Source organism: Chelonoidis abingdonii, chromosome 7 (genome assembly GCF_003597395.2).
Source record: "Chelonoidis abingdonii isolate Lonesome George chromosome 7, CheloAbing_2.0, whole genome shotgun sequence".
Taxonomy (NCBI): Eukaryota; Metazoa; Chordata; order Testudines; family Testudinidae; genus Chelonoidis; species Chelonoidis abingdonii.
In genome coordinates, this window is record NC_133775.1 from 48,956,930 (window position 1) to 48,978,439 (window position 21,510).

The following is a 21,510-nucleotide window of genomic DNA, read 5'->3' on the forward strand; positions in this document are numbered from 1 at the left end:
GAGCACCGTAATCATTTTTTGTTGCCCTCCCCTGGACTTTCTCCAGTTTGTCCACATCCTTTCTATAGTGGGAGGCCAAAAACAACTCGGTACTCCAGATGTGGTCTCACCAGTGCCAAATAGAGGGAAATAATCACTTCCGTTGATCTGCCGGCAGTGGTCCTGCTAATGCATCCCAATAGGCTGTTAGCCTGCTTAGCAATAAGAGCACATTGTTGACTCTATAGTTGTTGTTGTGGCCTTTGTTTTAGAACTGATCCTAAATTCAGATTACTATGACGGGAAAAGATTTGTGCTAGTACATTTTAAAAAGATTTCCTAAAACATTTTTAGAAGGACTCTTTCCCTCTACAAATGTTATTAACCATTGTTATGGTTATACCTAGAGGCCGCAACTGAGATCAGTGTCCCATGGTGCTGGATAATTTACAAACATAGTAAGAGACAGTCCATCTTGTGAAAGACATTAAACCTAAATAGGCAAGAAAAACAAATGGAGAGAGAGAGAGAATTACCCTCATTTTACAGATTGAGAACTCATATGAAATCTTCACAGGGGATCTTAGCTTTATGGATTTTTCCTTTTGCACCCAGCAGGATTACCAAACTTATAGTTTCAGTACTTATCGATGCTTGAATAATGAATCTGATATCACTTTCCAAAGAAAGTGTTACTAATAGTGTTACTGATGAAATCACCAGATGCGTTATGGAACGAACTATATAGTGATGGTGTGGGGAGGAACAGGGTCTAAGGATTTCTTTAACCTCACTTTAACCTCTAAATGTGTATTAGAGCTGAAGCAAACTGGGACTTAAAGCCCAGTTTACCAAGTGACCAACAAGCCAAATTTTGACTTTTCAGCAGTGCTATTTGAGCACTAACTCCACCTGGAATTGTGGATGGCATCTTTGAAAATTTTTAATCATTCAGTTAGAGGTCACATCTGGGAGTCTGAGCCTAACTGACAATGCTTAAAGAGGAAGAGTTAACTGAGTTGCCTTATCAGATGACAATACACTTAGATTAAAAATAGTTTGCATAGCTTTATCAACACACTTTTTCTGCTTTGACCTTTTATTTTATAGACCGGTTCATGGGTTGATCTTCCTCTTCAAGTGGCAGCCAGGAGAAGAGCCAGCAGGCTCTGTTGTTCAGGATTCCAGACTAGACACAATATTTTTTGCTAAACAGGTACAGTAATTTCAGTGACTTCCTTATGTGCTCCATGAAACAATTTTTTAATACAGAAAGACAGAAGATAACTGAAGGGTGCACAAAGGTGAACAACTGTGTATGAGGTATGTTTAGTCAGACAAAATCTTGACAAACAAGGAAAAGTAAAATTCTGTTGGAAGAAGGAGCTGAAGAGTAAATGAAAATGTTGCTTTTAAAACTTCCTTTCAGTGGCATAAAGGATTATTTAGAAGGTTTTTTTCTTTATATGTTCATGAGTCAATGATATTTTGAAACCACTTTCAACAAAAGGTTATGGGGGAAATTTTATTTCAGTCCATCAACGTAGAGCTGCTATCACTATATTTCTCAAATGTGCTTTGTTATAGGAAATGTTCACATTCTAGAGCCATATTTACCTGTTTCCTGTACAAACTTGACCTGAAGATATTCCTTTAATTATTTAAATCTGAAATACATAAGGTTTAAAACAAATGATTGAAAATGTTGTTTATGCTAATGAATCCATTTTATCTCATTAAAGATATAATGCACTGATACAGAATTCTTGTATTTTTGCTTTGGCAGGCAGATCAATGTGTTTCTAAGTCGCTAGTGATAAACAAGGAAGAGTAGTCAGATCAAATGTAAAGTTTCTAACCAAGAGAAGTTAGGTCAGTAGTAAGGTGTGTTTTTTGTTTTTGTTTTTAATGCATATAGGTATATGTGACTGGCTAGAGCTGGCTTTTGTGGCTTCTTACAGGAGGCCCTGTCTCTGCCAACACCCCACCATAGGAAAGGGACAGCAAAGGTTGGTGCTCCAGGCCTGCCTAAAGAGGCTGCACAGAAGCAGCCAATATGACCAGGAGGCTCAAATAAAAGGAGCTGTATTGTCTTAGCAGATTAATTTTTGGCTGGGACCAGAGGGGCAAAGAAGGGTCCTCCCCTCTCTCTGGCCAAGTTGCTCAAGGGACAAGTAGATCTTGGTCCTGGCTGCATTTGCTCAAGCTCGGGGAGAGAGGAGCTGAGAACTTAACCCTAAGTAAGGGGCAAAGATAAAGGGGCTAGATAGAAGGAGGTCTAGGGAAGTAGCAGCAATGAATCAAAGTGAGCAGTCCATGGCAGATATTTATAGTGTTCCTGAGTTGAAACCACAAGAAGCAAATCCGGGATTCCTCCACTGGCAAAGTGGTGCAAACCCCAAGAATGGGACACGGCTTGTTTGGAGGCCCAAACAAGGGACTGAATTAAAGGACCCAGGACTGGGACTGAAGATCCTGGTGAGGGCAGATAGATAGTTTTTGTTGGACTTCTGTTACCCTGGAAGGAGTTCATTTTGATTGTATGACCTAGCCAGAGAGCTGAGCCACTGAAGATCCACCAAGCAAAGTTGACAACCTACAGGGGATGCCAGGAGTGGGAAAAGACTGCAGTAGCATACCCAGCCACTAGAAGGCACTCAAGGTGAGTTTCCCCCTTCATCACAACTTGATATCACAGGTGGGGTTACAAGACTTCCTTCCCATCAAGGAGCAATGTTGTGATGCTTACTCCTCTCTCAAATACATAAGATCTGATATCCCATCTGAAGCTTGAAACGGAGCCCGGAAGCCATGACCTCCAAATAAAAATGGGTATTGCAGGAGCCAAAAGGAAAGGAGTCAGATGGCCCTCTAAGTAGATGCATCTACTGTGCGCTTGGAAGGAATGCAAGTTCAGTTTGCCCCTGGAGTAACAGAGACCAGACAGATTATTGGCAGGTACAGAGTACTGAGATGCTGGGAAAGGCCAAAGTCACAAAGGATGCCTTCTCTCAGATGCCAGAGGCTCTGATGGCTGCTAAATAGACTGATAAAACGTGGTTTGGTGCCAAGAAGAGTGAAGGCCAAGGGGAGATGTGTTAACTGTATCAGCAGTTCAGTGAGGCTCACAGAGTAGTGGAAGGTATGATTTGAACTGCCACAACAACTAGACAGGCTAGAGGCAGCAGCAGTACCTGTTATGGATCCTGCAGGAAAGAAGCAGCAATGGCTTCAAGCACTGGGTAGACGAGTGATCCAGTGGGCCTGAGACCTGTCTGAGGCGATATTATGGTTGTGGACGCTGCTTGCCCTTGGGTGAACTGGGGTGGGAAAAGACTGAGTTGCTGGGGTGAGCTGTGGGAAGAACTCTGCTAGCGGCAGGGAGGTAGACAAGGCTTAATTGTCTTTGGTCTGGAGAGATGGGCCACATAAAAAAGGTTGTGCCCATCTTCGAAAGGGCTTGCTGCAGGAAGAGATACAGGAGCCCCAAGAATAGGTAGGATAAGTAAAAGGTGTCTGGTGGCACAAATGCCTCCGAGCTAAGTTCACCAGAACTGGACCTGGAAACAGTGTATACGACTGGTTGGCAAACCTATCCAGTGGAGGATGAAGGAGTGTGGCATGGAACAATTACAATCACTGACACAAATCTTGCTGAGGTGTCAGTGTACACAAACATGCCCTGTGGGGGCTAGGAGGTGACAGCAAAGAGTCCACAAGGAGAACCCGGTGCCATGAGGTAGACTCTACTGGCAGTCCGAAGAAAACATGAGTTGTTGGATGTCTTTCTGAGGAGATGAGACCAGGGCTTCTGAAAAGGGCTCAGCCTTGAGAGGAGAGAATGTGAGAAGCCTTTTCTTCTTGCCAAAGAAGTATAGTAGGGAACTTGATGCTGTGAAAGAAGCTAGATGGAAGGCTCTGGAGGAAAAGGAGCTTGAGTTGTGGAAGCTCTTCAGGCAGAAGTGCCTGAGAGAAGACCCCCGACCAAGCAGGCCACCTGATTAATCAAGCAAGGACCACAAAAGCTCTCCAGACAGAAGCCTGAGACAGAAGATTCTACCAACCAGGGCAGGGACTAATAAAAGCTCTCCATAGAAAGGGGCCTGGGAGAGAATACCCTGAGAAAGAAGGGCAAAGACTGCATAGGAGAGAACACTGCCTTCAGACAGGACCACCACCCCAAATTCTTTCTGTTGGGGGGGAGGTATGTAATTTGGTATACCACCTTCATGGCTCCATACAGGAGGTCCAATAGTTCTTCTGCACCCTGCTTCAGGAAAGGAGTGACACAGGTGGACCTTCCAGGCTTGCCTAGAGAGGCTGCACAGAAGCGGCCAATTGGAGCCCAGCAGGCTCAGATAAAAACAATTGTAGGACCTTAGCAAGTCAGTTCTTGGCTGGGGCCACTGCACCCCTAAGGTAAGCAGTGAAGATAAAGAGGCCAGCTAGGAGGCAGCCCAGGGTAGCAGCAGCAATGAATTTGGCTGCTGTTTTATAGGATTCCTGGGTTGGAACTTGGAGTAGTGGGTGGGCCCAGCTTCCCCCACTGGCCAAGTGATGTGAACCTCAAGAAGGAAACGAGACACGTTTGCAGGCCTAAGCAAAGAACTGAATTTAGAGTTCCCAGAGCTGGGACTGAAGACCCATATGAGGACAGACATAGTTTTGGTTCGACTTTTGATACCCTGGAAGAGACTGTGCCACTGAAGATCCACCAAGCAAGGCTAACAAACCTACAGGTTACACCAAGGGTAGGAAGAGGACTATGGTACTGCACCCAGCTGCTAGGATGTTCATAAGAAGTGAGCCCCACACATCATACCTTGCCTCTCAAACATAGAGGTATAGCATTCAGTTTAAACCAAATATTCATCCTTCCCACAAATTTTATATTTTCCTATTTCTTTGTAAAGATCTGAAATCTTGAAACAGAGCTTATAGAAATGTATCATAAGTAGAACATTGCTATTTTTGATCCTTGTTTTGTATCCGTTATAAATTGAGAGCATTATCACACATTTGCATTTTAGGAGGTTGAAAGGTATCCACATAGATCTATCCACAAGTAGAAATGTGGGAGATAAAAGCATCCCTTAACCCTTCTAACTGTCATGGCTCCTCTATATCTGTGCTTCCGTCATATGCTGATGAAAATTCATCTATGCTTTGTTCTTATCCCATTGTCTTCCTTTTTCACGCCTCTTTTGCCCTGCTCTAGAGGCCCTCATTTCCTTGCCCTTTCCTAATCCCACTTTCTTCATTTTCTTTGCAGTCTCTTGAGTCTTATCAAACAAGAAGTCTAAGATCCAGTTGTGGTCTTGTAATTCAGTGAGGTAGCTGACAGTTGTTCAGCTAGCGTCTGTATGAGTGGTTGGTTGCATATTCACTTTTCTGGATTCTGCTTTCTACCATAATCAAACATGCTGTTGCTTCTTAAATATTCCAGATTGCTTGTGTGTTCCTCATGTCTTTTCTGTTCCTCCATTAGGCTTGTTTCTGGATCACAGAATCATAGATTATTAGGGTTGGAAGAGACCTCAGGAGGTCATCTAATCCAAGCGTTGGACTTGATGTTTAACAACTTGTTTTATTTGATTATGTTCAAAGGAGCCTCTGAGAATTGACCTATATAATGCAAGTACAGAGTCTAAGCTCAAATAACATTACATTTCTAAATGGAAAAAGCTAGGAAACCTCAAAGCAAATGGTGAAAGAGTGTTTGTTTAATTTCCAAGGTTCTTGGTAGTCTGTGAACCCTTAAAGTATAGCTCGTCTGTGTAATGGGAGAGAGGGAAATCATTAGGCTTTTTTGGATACCCTCTTACAGACGGTAATGACTGCTTTGGAGTGTCTGGCCTACTGTAAAAATATATTTTTTGTATTTCTTTTAAATGGTGAGAAATAACTAACGTGCACTGATAACTGCTTTTAAAGTACTAGTGCATGATTTTGCCACATGATAGCGCCAAATATTTGAAAAATGACCTGCTGAGGGGTGAGGAGAGGGGAATGGGCTGGTACCTTTTTGCTTCTTTGACCTTGTCCTTATTAGACAAGTGCCGCGGCTTAACTACATCAAAGCACTTGATGATATAAGGATGCCTAAAAGTGTTTTCTTGCTTATTTTATACATTAGGAATTCACATTTGTCTAGACTGAAGGATTTAGTGTGACTAGAGAACTAGTAAAATTATGACTTACAGGAGCGTGAAAGCTGGTCGTTAAGAGGAGAAGAGTGTTGTGTGGGGTTTTTTTTGTTTGTTTTTTGTTTTTAAATGAGACTGTTTTGTTTAAATAGATGTTTGTGACGTTTTAAACGTTTAGTGATTAAAATTTAGGGGAAAGTAAACCTGCGTTAAAGAATCAGCCACATCAGTTGTTTGAGCGCTACCCAACAAGTCCTCCAGCAAAACAAGGGGAGACCAGGGCTGTTTCTTACATTTCTAAGATGTAAGAAATGTAAAATATAAGAAATGGGGGGTGGGGTGGGGGGAGTAAAACTTTCTTTATACATCATAAAGAAGCAAAAGAGAGCATAAGTCTAGTTTTGTTTTGTTTCTTCTCCTTTGCAAGTCATCTTCAGAACAGATTGCTATTTTATAGTCTTGTCACTGCTGCTTTTTTTTTTTTTTAAAGAACAGATAAATAAAGTATCCTTTTTTTGTATGTAATCCACCATAATGTAAGGGAGAGTGAGCAGATCTTCTGTCTGGGCAAGCAAACTTTCCTGGCAATTGTGTAAGACTGCAGTAAGCCAATGGAGTAGTAAACATTGGGGTTTGGTGGTCTGTCAGTTTGCATAGTCTCTTTAAAAATAATAATAATAATAATACAGTGAGAGTTCCAGACATCTTGAGGATCCCAACTCTTTTGCTCTGAAAACTCAAATTTTTAGCCATCCTCCTTCCATATGTTTTTTCTCTTTAAAATCTAGATAGAGACCTTGTACTTTGTTTTTAACTTTTGTGCTGATAACTTGTTATAATGTAATGGTATATCTTTATATTGATAAGACTAAGTGTATATATCTCCTTGTATGATAGTGCTATAATATGAGAACTAAATGAAGGTATTCTCAGTGCACAATTCAGTTTGTACCTAAGTTTCCATACATCTTAAAACTTTTTTTAAAAAAGATTTCTGAACGTAAACTTTACATGAAAAGATTATAACTCTGAAACAGTGTTTTATTATAAAATTTAAATACCTTGCATGACAATGGAACAATCTAAAAACAAGTTTTGAATGCATCTGAGTACTTTTACAGCACATGAATATGTACCGTAGTTGTGGGTTAGTAACTGAAATCTAACAACTACTGTGTATTACAGGTTAGAGCTTGAGTACTTTGAAAAATAAATTGAATGATGGTATGTTTAATATGCATGCTTATTAACTTTTTATTATCTTGGTCAGTTTTATATGTACTCATGTTAAATTTGGCCTCCCTGTTATGCCTAGGTATGATATGGTCCTCTATTTGAGGCCTCAGAACTGTGGATGATCTTACATGCCATTTGAGCTAGGATACCTAGGCACAATGAGGTGAGTTAAGGATACAATTTCAGCCTTAACTCTGAATGTCTTAACGTCTGTGTGTTGTTAAACCAGACTCTTAATTTTATTTTCCACACACAGTGGTTACATGTGTTAATGCTGCCACTAAAGTATTCAGTAATCATTAATGTTGTTGCAAACCACTGTTCGTCAAGGAACAATTGCTCATAGCTTAGCACAAGAAGTAGACCCATCTCTCCAAGAACAACATTTGCACAAGTTGCCACTGTGGGTTGATACATTTTATCCTGATTTTTATTTTGTTTTGTTTGGTCTCTTCAGTATTTTACTAGCCAAGTATCAGGATGACACATGAATTTTTACTGAGTATTCATTCACTGTTTTGCAGTAGCATGACAGAATGCTAACTAGGAACTAAGCACGTTGTACCTGGCGGAGGAGGAAAGCTCACTTCCAAAGAATGGATTTTAGGCATAAGTGCATCCCAGTAATCTGGGGAGATTTGTTTTGTTCATGTAACACTTTCATTGATTTAACTTGTTTGAGGATCAAGCCCTTCATTTGCAGGTTTAGTAATGCTAAATTTGAGCATTGAGATTGGCCCAATTTGAGAATTAACCAGGTTAAAAGATGAATTAATTAATTACAAAACATTTACACCTCATGGTGCACATAGTACAGTCATGGTCATGGATGGATTGTCTATAATGGAGTATAACTAATAAAGAGAACTTACGTTTGTTCTGAATGGTAAAATTGTGCATGTGTTGAAAATAACAAGTCTTACAACCCAAATCTACCCTATAGTAACATGGTTGCATTTGGCTGCAGATCTAGTAAAATAATCTATTTTGTGGGATGCAAAACTTTAGAAGATAAATCTACAAGATTCACAGTGATACAAACCCATGTATTATAATGCGAGACCCTCAGCCCTTATCCTTTTTGGTTCTCCAGAACTCTTTGAAAAAGAGAATAGCTGACCTATAAGACCAAGGTACTTTTCCCCCGTCCACAAAAAGTAGATTGGAATACTGCATTGTAACGTATGTGGTGCTACACATGAAATCAGCCCAGAAACTCAAGCTGATGCACAAGGCTGGTGCCCACTTATTAATGGTGAATCACACTGGGACCATGTGACAGGAGTGCTCTGGGATAGGCATTAATTGCATATTGGTTTCTGGGTGAACTTATGATGTTGGGTTTAAACCAGTAAAGCCAAAAGCTTTGTACTAGCTTATTTAAGATAACCTGATGCCATACTTCAGTATGGCATCAACACAGATGCTTAAGTAGAAGGACAAATACTTAGGGAGACATGAGTCGAACCAAAGAAAAGACAAGATGGCAGTGGGGTTAGGTAACCTAATTTTTCTTTTTGTTTTTGTTCTTGTATGTCTGGCTGTCATCTGAAGTGCCCATCTTCATTCTCAGTTACCATGTTGATTTCTCATCCAACCTCTTAGCCTCCCACCTCCATGTCCTCCTTTCCTTGTTTGTCTTTCAGTTTTGGATCAGCTTTCCTAGTAACCAAAACAGCCATTTGCTTAAGCTTGTCTTCACTGTTCCATTTCACATCTTCAAGTCCTTCTGTAACTAATGTTTATGACTTATGTCCCCTCCTCTGATTTATCAACTCAGTCACTGACTCCTTTGCCCCTCATTCCTGGTGCAGATCCCATCCCACCACTCACAGCTCTCTCCTAACATCCACATCCACATCTACTTGCTCAGCACCTCTGAAGAAGGGTCCATAATTATGGTCCATCCTCCACTACAAACTTTTTTTCCTCTTGCAGTTCCTCTGTCTTCCTGGTTAAGAAGAGCTACTTCTCCATTCTCAATCATCCTAGGCCTCCAATCCCATCTATATGCCACTATTTGGCTCTGTTGTAAAACCCTTCCATTGTTCTCCCGCTACCTTGCCAACTTCTTCAAAAGAGATATTCCCTTTAACCCACTTCTCCATAGTCTCTAAAGTGTCTCACCCACTTTCCAGTTATAGACTCATAGACTCATAGGTCAGAAGGGACCAATATGATCATCTAGTCTGACCTCCTGCACAAAGCAGGCCACAGAACCCTACCCATCTACTTCTGTAACACCCCATAACCTATGTCCGAGTTATTGAAGTCTTCAGATTGTGATTTGAAGATCTCAAGCTGCAGAGAAAGTCCACCAGCAAGCGACCCATACCCCACGCTGCAGAGGAAGGCTGAAAAACCTCCAGGGCCTCTGCCAATTTGCCCTGGAGGAAAATTCCTTCCCGACCCCAAATATGGCGATCAGCTAAACCCTGAGCATGTGGGCAAGACTCACCAGCCAGCACTCAGGAAAGAACTCTCTGCAGTAACTCAGATCCCATCCCATTCACATCCCATCACAGACCATTGAGCAGACTTATCTGCTGATAATCCAAGATCAGTTGGCCAAAATTAAAACTATCCTATCATACCATCCCTTCCATAAACTTATCAAGCTTTAGTCTTAAAGCCAGATATGTCTTTTGCCCCACTACTCCCCTCGGGAAGGCTGTTCCAGAACTTCAGTCCTCTAATGGTTAGAAACCTTCGTCTAATTTCAAGTCTAAACTTCCTAATGTCCAGTTTGTACCCATTTGTCCTTGTGTCTACATTAGTACTAAGCTTGCCCCATCACCTCCTGTTTTATGATTTCACTGTCCCCCCACTTTTGTTTTTCTCTTGCTCTTCCCTTCAGTTTTTCATTTTATAATCTGCTGTGGTCTTCCCTCATTCTAAGGTCCTATTCTAGACTTCATCTGTCTCTCATGCTAATCCCATCTCCCTTCTCTCTGTCACCTAAAGTTCATATATATATTCCATCTTCAACTGTTACCTCAACCTCGCCCCTTCAGTCTGGCTTGTGACCTTTCCACTTTATTGCAACTGCTCTCAGCAGTATCTACAAGTACCCTTCCTGGTCATTTCTCAGAGCTTCTATTCAAACCTCATCATCCTCAACACTGAGTGCCTTCTATGTATATCATGCAGTTTTTTTTAAATCTTGTTCTTCCTTATCTTTCACAGCTGTGTGCTGTTCTTTACTTTCTGCCTGTCTACTTCAGTCTCTTGATGCTTCTATTTCCCTTTCTCACTTTAATTGAGGGACATGATGGTGTTCCCATGTGCCCTCTCCCTTGGTTTGACTGTATAACTGTATCTAGATGCTCTGTGTAAACATGTTGTTGTCATTATTGTGTCCTAATTCTACTATTGCTTCCCATTGTCTTACACCCACTTATTACATCTTATTTCAAAATTGACTCTACTTTCTTTGAAGCAAAGTCTGTCTTACTGATGATTTGTTCAGTGCTTAGAACATTGGGAGGCCAATCCTAACAGGTGGCTTCTGGGCATTATAAATCAGTCAATTATCTGGTATGGTATACGACATGAGAACAGCTGAGTCTTCTCTAAAAGGGGTGATTTTAAGGTTCTTTCTAGGAGGTGAGGGGAGCAAGGAAAATGAGAAGAGGGTTGAGGGAATCAAATAATCTGTATTCAATAAGCTAAGAAATATTTGTCCATCTTGGCTTTGTCCTCCATACCAAGATGGCTGTATTTAATGTGTGTAACTTGTGAATTACTCAAAATAACTTCTGTCTTCCCCTTCCCTCCGATATACATTTTGAGGCATGTTGTAACGCTGCACCTTTGGTAGAAGAGCCATACAATTTCCAGGAGCATAATTCCATATTTTCCATTAAATAGCAGACCTAGGTTAACTGTGTTTCCTACATGCAAAGCTATGCATGCGCATGAAGGGGGAAAAGGCTAACTATGTATTGTAACTCAGCAATATAGATGCAGTCCAGTTTTCCAGTGACACACTTATTTTTGGACAACTGAATGATAAACTCATATCATGGAGCCAATGTACTGTTCACTACATGAAGTACAAATAGAGCACTTTCTAGCATCCTAGTATCTTGTGGATTTTTTTTGTTTTCCCCTGATCTTGCCAAAGAAAAGGTGTCAGTCTGTTCTGACCTGCTTTGACTAGAAAACAGATGTTGTCTGTTCACTTTTTTGTTGGAAGTGGTTTCATGTTTACAGCCCTGAAGTATTTCAAATGCTTGATATATAATTAACCTCTTACATTGTCGTCTTTTAAAATGTATGTAAACCTTTACAGTGGATGCTACTCACACAGATTGGAAAGTCTCTTCCCCACCCCTCTGCCTACAAACTTACTGAATGAAACAGCTAATAATCATCCCTCATGCGGCACATACCCCCAAACCAATATGAAGTAATTCCTTGTCCAAATTCTGCCCTTAATTACACCCTTGTCAACTCCATTGACTTCAGTGGAGTCACATAAAGGTAACTAAGGGCAGAATATGGCCCCATATCTTTTATGTCAAGTATCAGAGGGGTAGCCGTGTTAGTCTGGATCTGTGAAAGCAGCAGAGAATCCTGTGGCACCTTATAGACTAACAGAGGTTTTGGAGCGTGAGCTTTCGTGGGTGAAATACACTTCTAGACGCAGGTAGGGCAATTTCCAGGGGCAGGTAATATATATGCTAGCAAGCAAGCTAGAGATAACGAGGTTAGTTCAGTCGGGGTGGGCCTGGTTCTGCAGGTAGAGGTTTTGCAACCAAGGGGAGAGAAACTGGTTCTGTAATTGGCAAGCCTTCACCATGGCTTTGTTTGTCCAAGATGATGTTGTCAAATTTGCAATGAACTGAAGCTCAGCAGTTTTCCTCTTTGCAGTCTGGGTCCTGAAGTTTTTTTGCTGCAGGCGATAGCACTTAAGGTCTGCTAGTGTGGCAGGGAGGTTAAAGTGCTGCTCCTACAGTTTTTGTTATATTTGCCATTCCTGATTCTGATTGTGTCCCTTTATCTTTTTCCGTGAGTGACAGGACCAGCTGCAAGAGAAACATACTGGTTCAGTATACTTTGCAAATTTGACACATCACCTTGGACTAACAAAAGATGGAATGGCGCCAATTACGAACGTTTCTCCTCGCCTTGGTTTTCCACCTCTACTGCTAGAAAAGGGCTCACCCTCCTGACTGAACTAACCTCGTTATCTCTAGCTTGCTTGCTAGCATATATATACCTGCCCCTGGAAATTTCCACTACCTGCGTCTGACGAAGTGGGTATTCACCCACGAAAGCTCACGCTCCAAAACCTCAGTTAGTCTATAAGGTGCCACAGGATTCTCTGCTGCTTTCACATATCTTTTATGATCACTTTTGAAAAGTAGTATTCACTCTCCAGCCTTCAACATATACAGAGCCCATATTTCACTCCCCCTCACCTTTGTTTTTTAAAAAAAAGAGGGCTGTAGAATAATTGCAGTTAACTTGTGCGATTAACTCAAAAAAATTAATTGCGATTAAAAAAACTAATCGTGATTAATCACATTGTTAAACAATAGAATATCAATTGAAATGTATTAAATATTTTTGGATGTTTTTCTACATTGATTTTGAGTGCAACACAATAGAAAGTGTACAGTGCTTACTTTATATTATTAATGATTACAAATATTTGCACTGTAAAAATGATAAATAGTATTTTTCAATTCATCTCATACTGGTACCATAATGTAATCCCTTGATCGTGAAAGTGTAACTTACAAATGTAGATTTTTATTTATTTATTTTGGTTCCATAACTGCACTCCAAAACAAAACAATGTAAAGCTTTAGAGCCTACAAATCCACTCAGTCCTACTTCTTGTTCAGCCAATCGGTAAGGCAAACAAGTTTGTTTACATTTACAGGAGATGCTGCCTGCTTCTTATTTACAGTGTTGCCTGAAAGTGAGAACAGGTGTTCGCATGGCACTTTTGTAGACAGCGTTGCAAGGTATTTACGTGCCGTATACCCCTTCATGCTTCAGCCACCATTCCAGAGGATGTGCTTCCATGCTGATGATGCTCATTTAAAAAAAAAATGCATTAATTAAATTTGTGACTGAATTCCTTTGGGGAGATTTGTATGTCTTCTCTTCTGTTTGACCCACATTTGGCCATATATTTCATGTTATAGCAGTCTGGGATGATGACCCAGCACGATAGTTTTAAGAACATTTTCACAGTAGATTTGACAAAACTCAAGGAAAATACCAATGTGAGATGTTTAAAGCTACAGCACTTGACCCAAGTTTTCAGATTCTGAAGTGCCATCCAAAATCTGAGAGGGACGAGGTATGGAGCATGGATTCAGAAGTCTTAGAAGAGCAACATTCTGATGTGGAAACTATAGAACTTGAACTACCAAATAAGAAAACCAACCTTCTGCTGGTGGCATCTGATTCAGATAATGAAAATGAACATACGTTGTCAGTCCGCTCTTCTTTGGATAGTTATCAAGGAGAATCTCATTAGCATGGATGCATGTTCTCTGGAATGGTAGTCGAAGCATGAAGGGACATATGAACTTTTAGTGCATCTGGCACATAAATATCTTGTGATACCAGCTACAACACTGCCATACAAATGCCTGTTTTCACTTTCAGGTAACATTGTAAACAAGAAGCAGGCAACGTTATCTCCTGCAAATTGTAAGCAAATTTGTTTGTCTGAGTGATTTGGCAAATAAGAAGTAGGACTGAGCAGACTTTGTTTAATTTTGAATGTTGTTTTTTGTACGTAATTCTACATTTGTAAGTTTAATTTTCATGTTAGAGAGATTGCATGACAGTACTTTTATTAGGTGAATTGAACAATACTTTTTCTTTTTTTACAGTGCAAATGTTTAATAAAGTGAGAACTGTACACTTTGTGTTCTGTGTTGTAATTTAAATCAATATATTTAAAAATTTAGAAAACATCCAAAAATATTTAAATAAATGGTATTCTATTGTATAACAGTGTGATTAATCACTGTTAATTTTTTTTAAATTGCTTGACAACCCTAAAAAATATGTTTTAGGCTATGTATCTCTCTTTAATGTACAAAAGCTCTGACTAACATTAAGGTTTTGATTTACTTTTTTTAAAAAGTATAATATTTTACCCCCAAAAAATTCAGCAAGGTGAATTATGTCTGATACTCTATCTTCTTATTAACTGACTTGAATTTTCTGGTGTACTAGTTTGTGCAACTGTCTCAGCTTTTAAAAATAAACTTGGATTGAAGGAAGATAAGTGTTCTATAAAATGAAGTGAAAAACAAAAGCTTTGACGTTTATAAAACTTTCATACAGAACAGATCTGAATTTGAGACTAACAGTGTATTTGAGGGGGTTTTCTTTGTGTGTTTTTTTTTTTTTTTTTTTTTTTTTAATAGGACCATCTTAAGCCTAGGTCGCATGCGATGCCTTTTTTTTTTAAAATTTATATTTTGGTAGTCTTTTTCCCTGTTAATCTAATTGTAGTGTTCATTGAATGGTATTATTATATATTAAAGGGGAAATATGGAAATAGCGATATGAACAGCCAGGTTCAGACACTCTTTTTTTGTGTGGAGTATTACCTTACTCTGGCAGTGGTCCCACTGAAATCAAGCAAGGTATGGTGCTAGTCAGCCTGAGTAAGGATGAAGCCCTGAATCACTAGTAGAATAAGAGTATATACTAAAAGTAACAAATGTGTCTTAAAAGTAAGCAAAAGATTATTTGCTGTGCTTTAGCAATCGATGTCATCACTGCATCTTGTTTGATCAGGTTGTTGTATTCTTTACTTTGTTTTAAGTGTTCTTTTAGAAGAAGTGAGGGGGCAGATTACAGGGTGTTTCTAATATATTTACTTAGAATAATTGCACTTTGTTTTGCCACTTGCACCCGTACAACCAGCATCATTTGGTTTGTCTTGTACAGCAGAGGCTTTTATGGCTGTCCAGGTTAGATTTGCTACCTAGGTGGTAGTACATGTTTACCAAAAAATAGGTACTGCTTCCAGGCTGAAATTTTGTAACCTAAATCGGAGCCGTGTAATCCATGCAAAATAAGGTTTATAAAGGAAGAATTGGTCCAACTTTAATTCTTTCTATGTTATCATCTGTAATGAACTGGTCCTCACTTTCCATACCTCTTTCTAGGTAATAAACAATGCTTGTGCTACTCAAGCCATAGTAAGTGTGCTATTAAACTGTATCCATCAAGATATCCATCTAGGAGAGACACTAGCAGAATTTAAAGAATTTTCACAAAGTTTTGATGCAGCGGTAAGTGCAACTAACTTTTTTGTACTTGGTGTACGCTGATTTGAACAATTGGCGTATGTTCTCTTTATCTTACTTTATTTTTTATATATATTTTTAGATGAAAGGTTTGGCACTAAGCAACTCTGAAGTGATTCGGCAGGTTCACAATAGTTTTGCCAGGTAACAAAAGTTGTGCGTGTTACAAATCATACAAAATCCAGTAATCTTTTCTCTTTCACTTCAGCATTGTCTGTGTTTACCTTTTAGACAACAAATGTTTGAGTTTGATGCAAAGTCATCAGCAAAAGAAGAAGATGCATTTCACTTCGTAAGTTATGTTCCTGTTAATGGAAGGCTATATGAACTAGATGGACTAAGGGAGGGACCAATTGATTTAGGTAAGTTTAGTTCACTGTGACTAATTTAAACATTGTACCTTGTTGCATTTTTAACAGTTTTTGGTGGCCATATGTGACCAAAACAATTGTCCTTTTGAGATAACAGTTGGTTCTTGTTAATACTTTTTGATCTTTCACTGAGACTTATTTAGACACTGTATTGAAAAGGGTGATTGTCTGGATTAGTCCCCTCCCACACCTTTTCAGGTTTTTCCTTTCAACTAGTTTTTGTGATGTCAGAATCTCAGAATTTTTATTATTCATTCCCTTAATATTTTAGTTCCAAGGCAAAATCAGCTGGTACAAAGAAGTAGAGCCTGTTAATGCTAGGTCGAGAAGTTAAATCTACATTTTAAGTGGAGTGAAAAGATTAATCATCTATCGGATGTCTGTTCTAATTTTTAAGATTTGCACAGTCTTATTATTTGGTTTTAAGCTAGCTAGTTTCACCTGGAACAGTTCTTGTTTCCATATCTTTTTTTTGTTTTGTTTTTCATGTTGCCTTCCACCTCCTTTTTATATTCCAGGGAGCATGTTAGTCATTTTTGTAATCCTAATGTTACGAGAGTAGAAATTTCACTACTTGGCACTAAACTGATACTTTATTTGTTCCTTGTAGTATTTATTATGGTAACGTAAAAACTAGAAAAGTAAATGCATCATTGAGAGGTGGATTTTTGTCACAGTTTCTCAAATATTAAGACAAATGTGAAAGATTTATTAGTTTCAGTATAGTGAATCTTTCATTTTGAAAGATTCTGATGGCTTAAGGGGGGGACACTTCCTACCAGACAATGGCCCTGATGTAGTCAGACCTGCATGTCATATAATTGAAGTATATGGGCTTTCTGTGGACATAAGGCTCTGTTGACATAGAATCCATTTGCAGGATTGGGGAGTATGCATATAATAACTGCTTAACTCACTACTATAGCAAAATAACAGAATTTTGGGTTAGACCTTTTTCCCCCTTTTTAAAATCTACTCCACTTCTGTTGCTTTTCTAAATAATATTGTCTAAATATTATTCAGTAGAATACTGAAAGATATTAACAAGAACCAGTGATTAACTTCCTATTTTAAAAAGACCATTTTGAACAGTTTAGAATTGTCTTTCTCCAGAGAAGAGATCCACTAGTAGCCTGAATTATCGGTGTTTTGAATTTGCAGCAAAGCTGGCACTTTTTAAAAAAAAACAACCTTTTTTATGTTTCCTATCTAGGTGCCTGTAATCAAGATGATTGGATCAGTGCTGTCAGGCCTGTCATAGAGAAACGAATACAAAAGTAAATGTCAAGTGCTGCTTTTTTATTTTTTTTAAGAATGTACATGTATAACTTTTTACTGCAAAAAAAAAAAAAAATTCGTAACTTTTTTTCGATTTAAAAGCAGTTTTCTTTTTTCTTGTTTAGCTTTCTAAAAATAAGCTACTGCCATCAGTTTTCCTAACTTCTTAACCCTCCTTCCCAAATCACAGCTCCAAAACAGCTTGGGCAGAAACACAACTTGTTTTATGATCTCAGTTATGGAGGACGTTTACTAAAGGGAGTCTTCTCATACTCTTACGTTTTATATTTTAATAAGCAGTTAACTAACAGTCAAATTATATAAACAGAAAGATTAACATTTAAGCTCAGGTGGGGAAAATAAACTTTGGTGCAGGTGCTGTAGAAGATACTATTGGACTAATTGCCATGTTTAATGTTGTTTGTAGTTCAATGCAGTCCTTTATGCTGTGATTTTTGTTTCACAATAAGAGTGAAACAATATCCACAACTTTAATGTGAAATAAATAAATATTTATTTACAATTAAGGAAACCATAGAGGACGTTTGTTTGTTTGTTTGTTTTTTTATTTAGAGCTGCTATGCAAATGATTTAATTTTGAAAACTATGTTCTCTTCTTTTAGATACAGTGAAGGGGAGATAAGATTTAACCTTATGGCCATTGTGTCTGACAGAAAAATGATATATGAGCAGAAGATAGCAGAATTACAGCAGCAACTTTCAGAGGTAGGATATGATATTTAAATAATGCAATAGTTCCATGCCACTGTCACTTTTTTGCTTAGAAGGGTTATAAAAATAATGTTTTAGTTACTATTTATTTTGCAACTAACCTATTCCTGCCCCGTAGAGGGGGGAGAGAAAAGAAAACCCCCGACAGTGTTTTTACTCCACAAAGGGAGATGTGCCAGAGACTATGAAGTTTGTTATGGACTTCATGTTGCCATTGATTTTATTTTTAAATAGAAGATGCTCAGATATTATGTTAATGGGCCCCATTGTACAACATTAAGACAGAATTAGCCAAATAGGTGTAGCATATTGCTACCACAGTCCTTAAAAAAAACTAAAAATATTAATTTAGGTAATAGCAGTATAAACACTGTACAGACCAGACTTTTTTTTTTTATAAAATTCTAACTTTGTTGCATTCATTTTACTTTGTTTAAGGAAGAGCCAATGGATACAGACCAGAGTGGTAATATATTAAGTTCTATTCAGTCAGAAGTTGCAAAATATCAGATGTTAATTGAAGAAGAGAACCAAAAACTAAAAAGATACAAGGTACATGTAGGTTTTTTTTTTTGTTTTCATAGTAAAACTGTCAGGAAGATCATCATGAAGAGCCAACTTGATGTGAAGGAGCATGAGATTGGCTTCATTTTCAGGCCTCACATCAGGGCGGGAGGAATTACAAGGGTATTAGCAAGGCACTGCACTACATTATTCACATGCGTCAATTTACTCCTGAGTTATTGGTTTGTTTACTCACCATCTTTCTTTCTAGATACCTGAGAAACTGATATTTTTATCTACTCTTTTTATTTGGATTGTAAAACAATCACATTTTCTTATGTATATTCTTTGAGCCTCCCCTATTCTGCCATCTCCTCCCATTCAAGTATGTATGTGTGTATATAAAAGTTCATCAAAAAGCTCTTGTAAATAGTGAAATGTAGAACTCCTGGAAAGAGACAGTTGCATGTGCCTTAAGAAGTTACAACTATGGTCACCATTAGTTCTGCTCTATAGTGGCGTTCTTTTATTTCTCAGAATTTGTGTTTTTTTTTTTGCTATAGTGGTGGGTTGTGGGGGGGCATCCCTCAAACTCCTTTTATAGGATTGATATTTCTACTAAACTTTTCCGCCTTTCTTTGTTATAAGGATATGTTTTAAGTTAATAAAGAACATTTGATACTCAGCTTATCGGATGTGTGTACTGGATTGGCGATGAACTACAGAAAAATGAAAATAATTAGCTGTTTGCTGCTCTGTATCAGAACGTATCAGTGATCCCTGAATATGGCATAGAAACAGCTTGCCTTTTTTTGGTCTTTACGTTAGGTACGGATGTGAGATTATACACTGTTTAGAAACTAGCAGAGCATATTTATATTCTTTGTTTTTGAAGTCCAGCCCCTAGTTTTTGATGAATGGAATGAAGTGCAGAAGAAGTTGTCATGTTTAACAGAGAGTCTGACAGATTATTTTAAATAAGGAAGTAATCTGAATGTATTTAATTGTATTCATAGAAATGAGGAAAGATTTGGGATATGTCTGCAGTGCAGTCAGACACCCACAGCAGTCTTGGTCTCAGGCTGTTTTAGTTGGTGATGCAGACATTTTGGATTGGGCTGCAGTCCAGTCTCTAGTATTCTGTAAGATTGGAGGACACCAGAGCCTAGGCCCAAGCCTGAAAACCTGCACCAGCAACTAAAACAGTCCCGTGAACCTGAGTCAGCTGGCACAGGCCAGCCACGCACTTTTAATTGCAATGTAGACATACCCTTTTTGAGCAACATTTGGAGCCGGTCACCAGTGATTTCAGGGGATATAAAAGAAACAACAAATAGGCAACTTCAGAATTATTTGCTTTAGTTTCTCCAAAGTGATGGCCAGCTAGCTCCATTGTTTGTTATACCTACAGAATACATGCTGTGGAATGTTTAGAGAAATAAGAAAATAAGTTGGGGGGAAAAAACCTATATGGTTACCTATCTTGAATATCTCTCTGCCCCTTGGTAGGATAGAAAATAAATTCATTTTTAAATTATGCAGGTCACCATCAAGGGAGATACGCTTAAAGCTTTTTACTAAAATGCATATCTATACAGTAATTTCTTTTGGATAAACTTACTTATTTTACTACTTCCCTGAAGATAGAATTTTTTTATTGAAACCTTTGTCACCTGTAAGAACTTAAATTCTGTTTCTGTTCTGCATATTTAGACCTTTGCTATACTACAAAGTGCTATGAGATATATTAGGAGGATTTATCTCTGTAAAGCATCTTTCCTCTGATGTCAAAAATTAATAAATACTACTAATTACTTTTTGTATTGCAATTTTGTCTAAGGGAACTAGTCCTGGAGCAGAGCCCCATTGTTGTGCTAGGGAGTGTACAAATACATAACAAAAAGGCAGTTCATGCTCTAAAGAGCTTATAGTTGAAGGATAAAATGAGAGATGGGGAGCACAATTAAACAGCATTTGTCAGCATGTTAAGCAGGAGCTACAACATGCTAGCTATCTATTCCTTGTCAGGCTGAGTATTTTGGTAAGTGGCATGATATAAGGTGGCATAAGTCTTAAGGAGGGTTTATATTTATGCCATACAAACTTTGTGTAATGCATCGACTCATATGAAGTGCTCTAAACCTCACCATCTGAACTTGGTAACTGGCTCAAAAAGAGAATGTAACCTTAAGAGAACTCTTATAATGAGAGAGATGCCTTTTGTCTGACACATAGCAGTTCCATTAATGTTTGCAATTAATTTTCAGATTGAAAATATTAGAAGAAAACATAACTACCTACCTTTCATCATGGAATTGTTAAAAACTTTAGCAGAACACCAGCAGTTAATACCACTGGTAGAGAAGGTGAGCATTTCTTGTATGACTTTTTTAAAGAAGCAAGATGTATTAATTCATGTGTTTTGCATGTTTTCTACCTGAACAGAAATGTAGCTGCACTTCAAAATCTGGAATTCTTAAGTGGAAGAGGTTTATTTAGTTAAACTTGATGTGTGCAGCTAAGTGGCAAGTATATATGGGGATTCCACCCCCACCCCCCCCTCCAGCCCTGTGTTTTGAAGATGCAATGTGCTCACCAAGATGAGGGGGTGCACACTCTGCTGAGCAAAAGCTCCAGGGAGTGTCTTTCCCTGATAGCCCAAAGTCCCCTAATGCTGTCAAATCAAAGGGCCATTCAATAATGATTCTATTAGTGAAGTGGAGGGCAAAAGGAATCTATCTACACTAGAAATGCATGCAGCTGTGCCGTTGTAGCGCATCTGATGAAGACACTGCCCACGGGAGAAAGCTCTCTCCCATTGGCATAATAAAACCATCTCCCCGGGGGCAATAGCTGTATCAGCGGGACTGACATAATGCTAGTCCACACTGGCACTTAGGCTGGTGTAACCTGTTGTCATAAATAGATAGCTAAGGGTTAATGTTTCTTTTACCTGCGAAGGGAACCAAA

General features: G+C 38.7%; 1 protein-coding gene across 3 annotated transcripts in view; it reads left to right on the forward strand.

Moving 5' to 3' along the window:
- UCHL5 (ubiquitin C-terminal hydrolase L5) overlaps positions 1-21,510 on the forward strand; it is a 30,819-nt gene that overhangs the window by 5,550 nt on the left and 3,759 nt on the right. For 2 of the 3 annotated variants that reach the window (XM_032791050.2, XM_075067857.1), the window contains exons 3-10: positions 1,090-1,195; positions 15,515-15,640; positions 15,738-15,799; positions 15,887-16,017; positions 17,240-17,303; positions 17,928-18,030; positions 18,475-18,588; positions 20,808-20,906. In XM_032791050.2, coding sequence (XP_032646941.1) covers positions 1,090-1,195; positions 15,515-15,640; positions 15,738-15,799; positions 15,887-16,017; positions 17,240-17,303; positions 17,928-18,030; positions 18,475-18,588; positions 20,808-20,906 — 805 coding nt within the window. Of the gene's footprint in view, positions 1-1,089; positions 1,196-7,440; positions 7,525-15,514; positions 15,641-15,737; positions 15,800-15,886; positions 16,018-17,239; positions 17,304-17,927; positions 18,031-18,474; positions 18,589-20,807; positions 20,907-21,510 lie in introns of all 3 variants that reach the window. The other variant, XM_032791051.2, reaches the window with a different exon arrangement.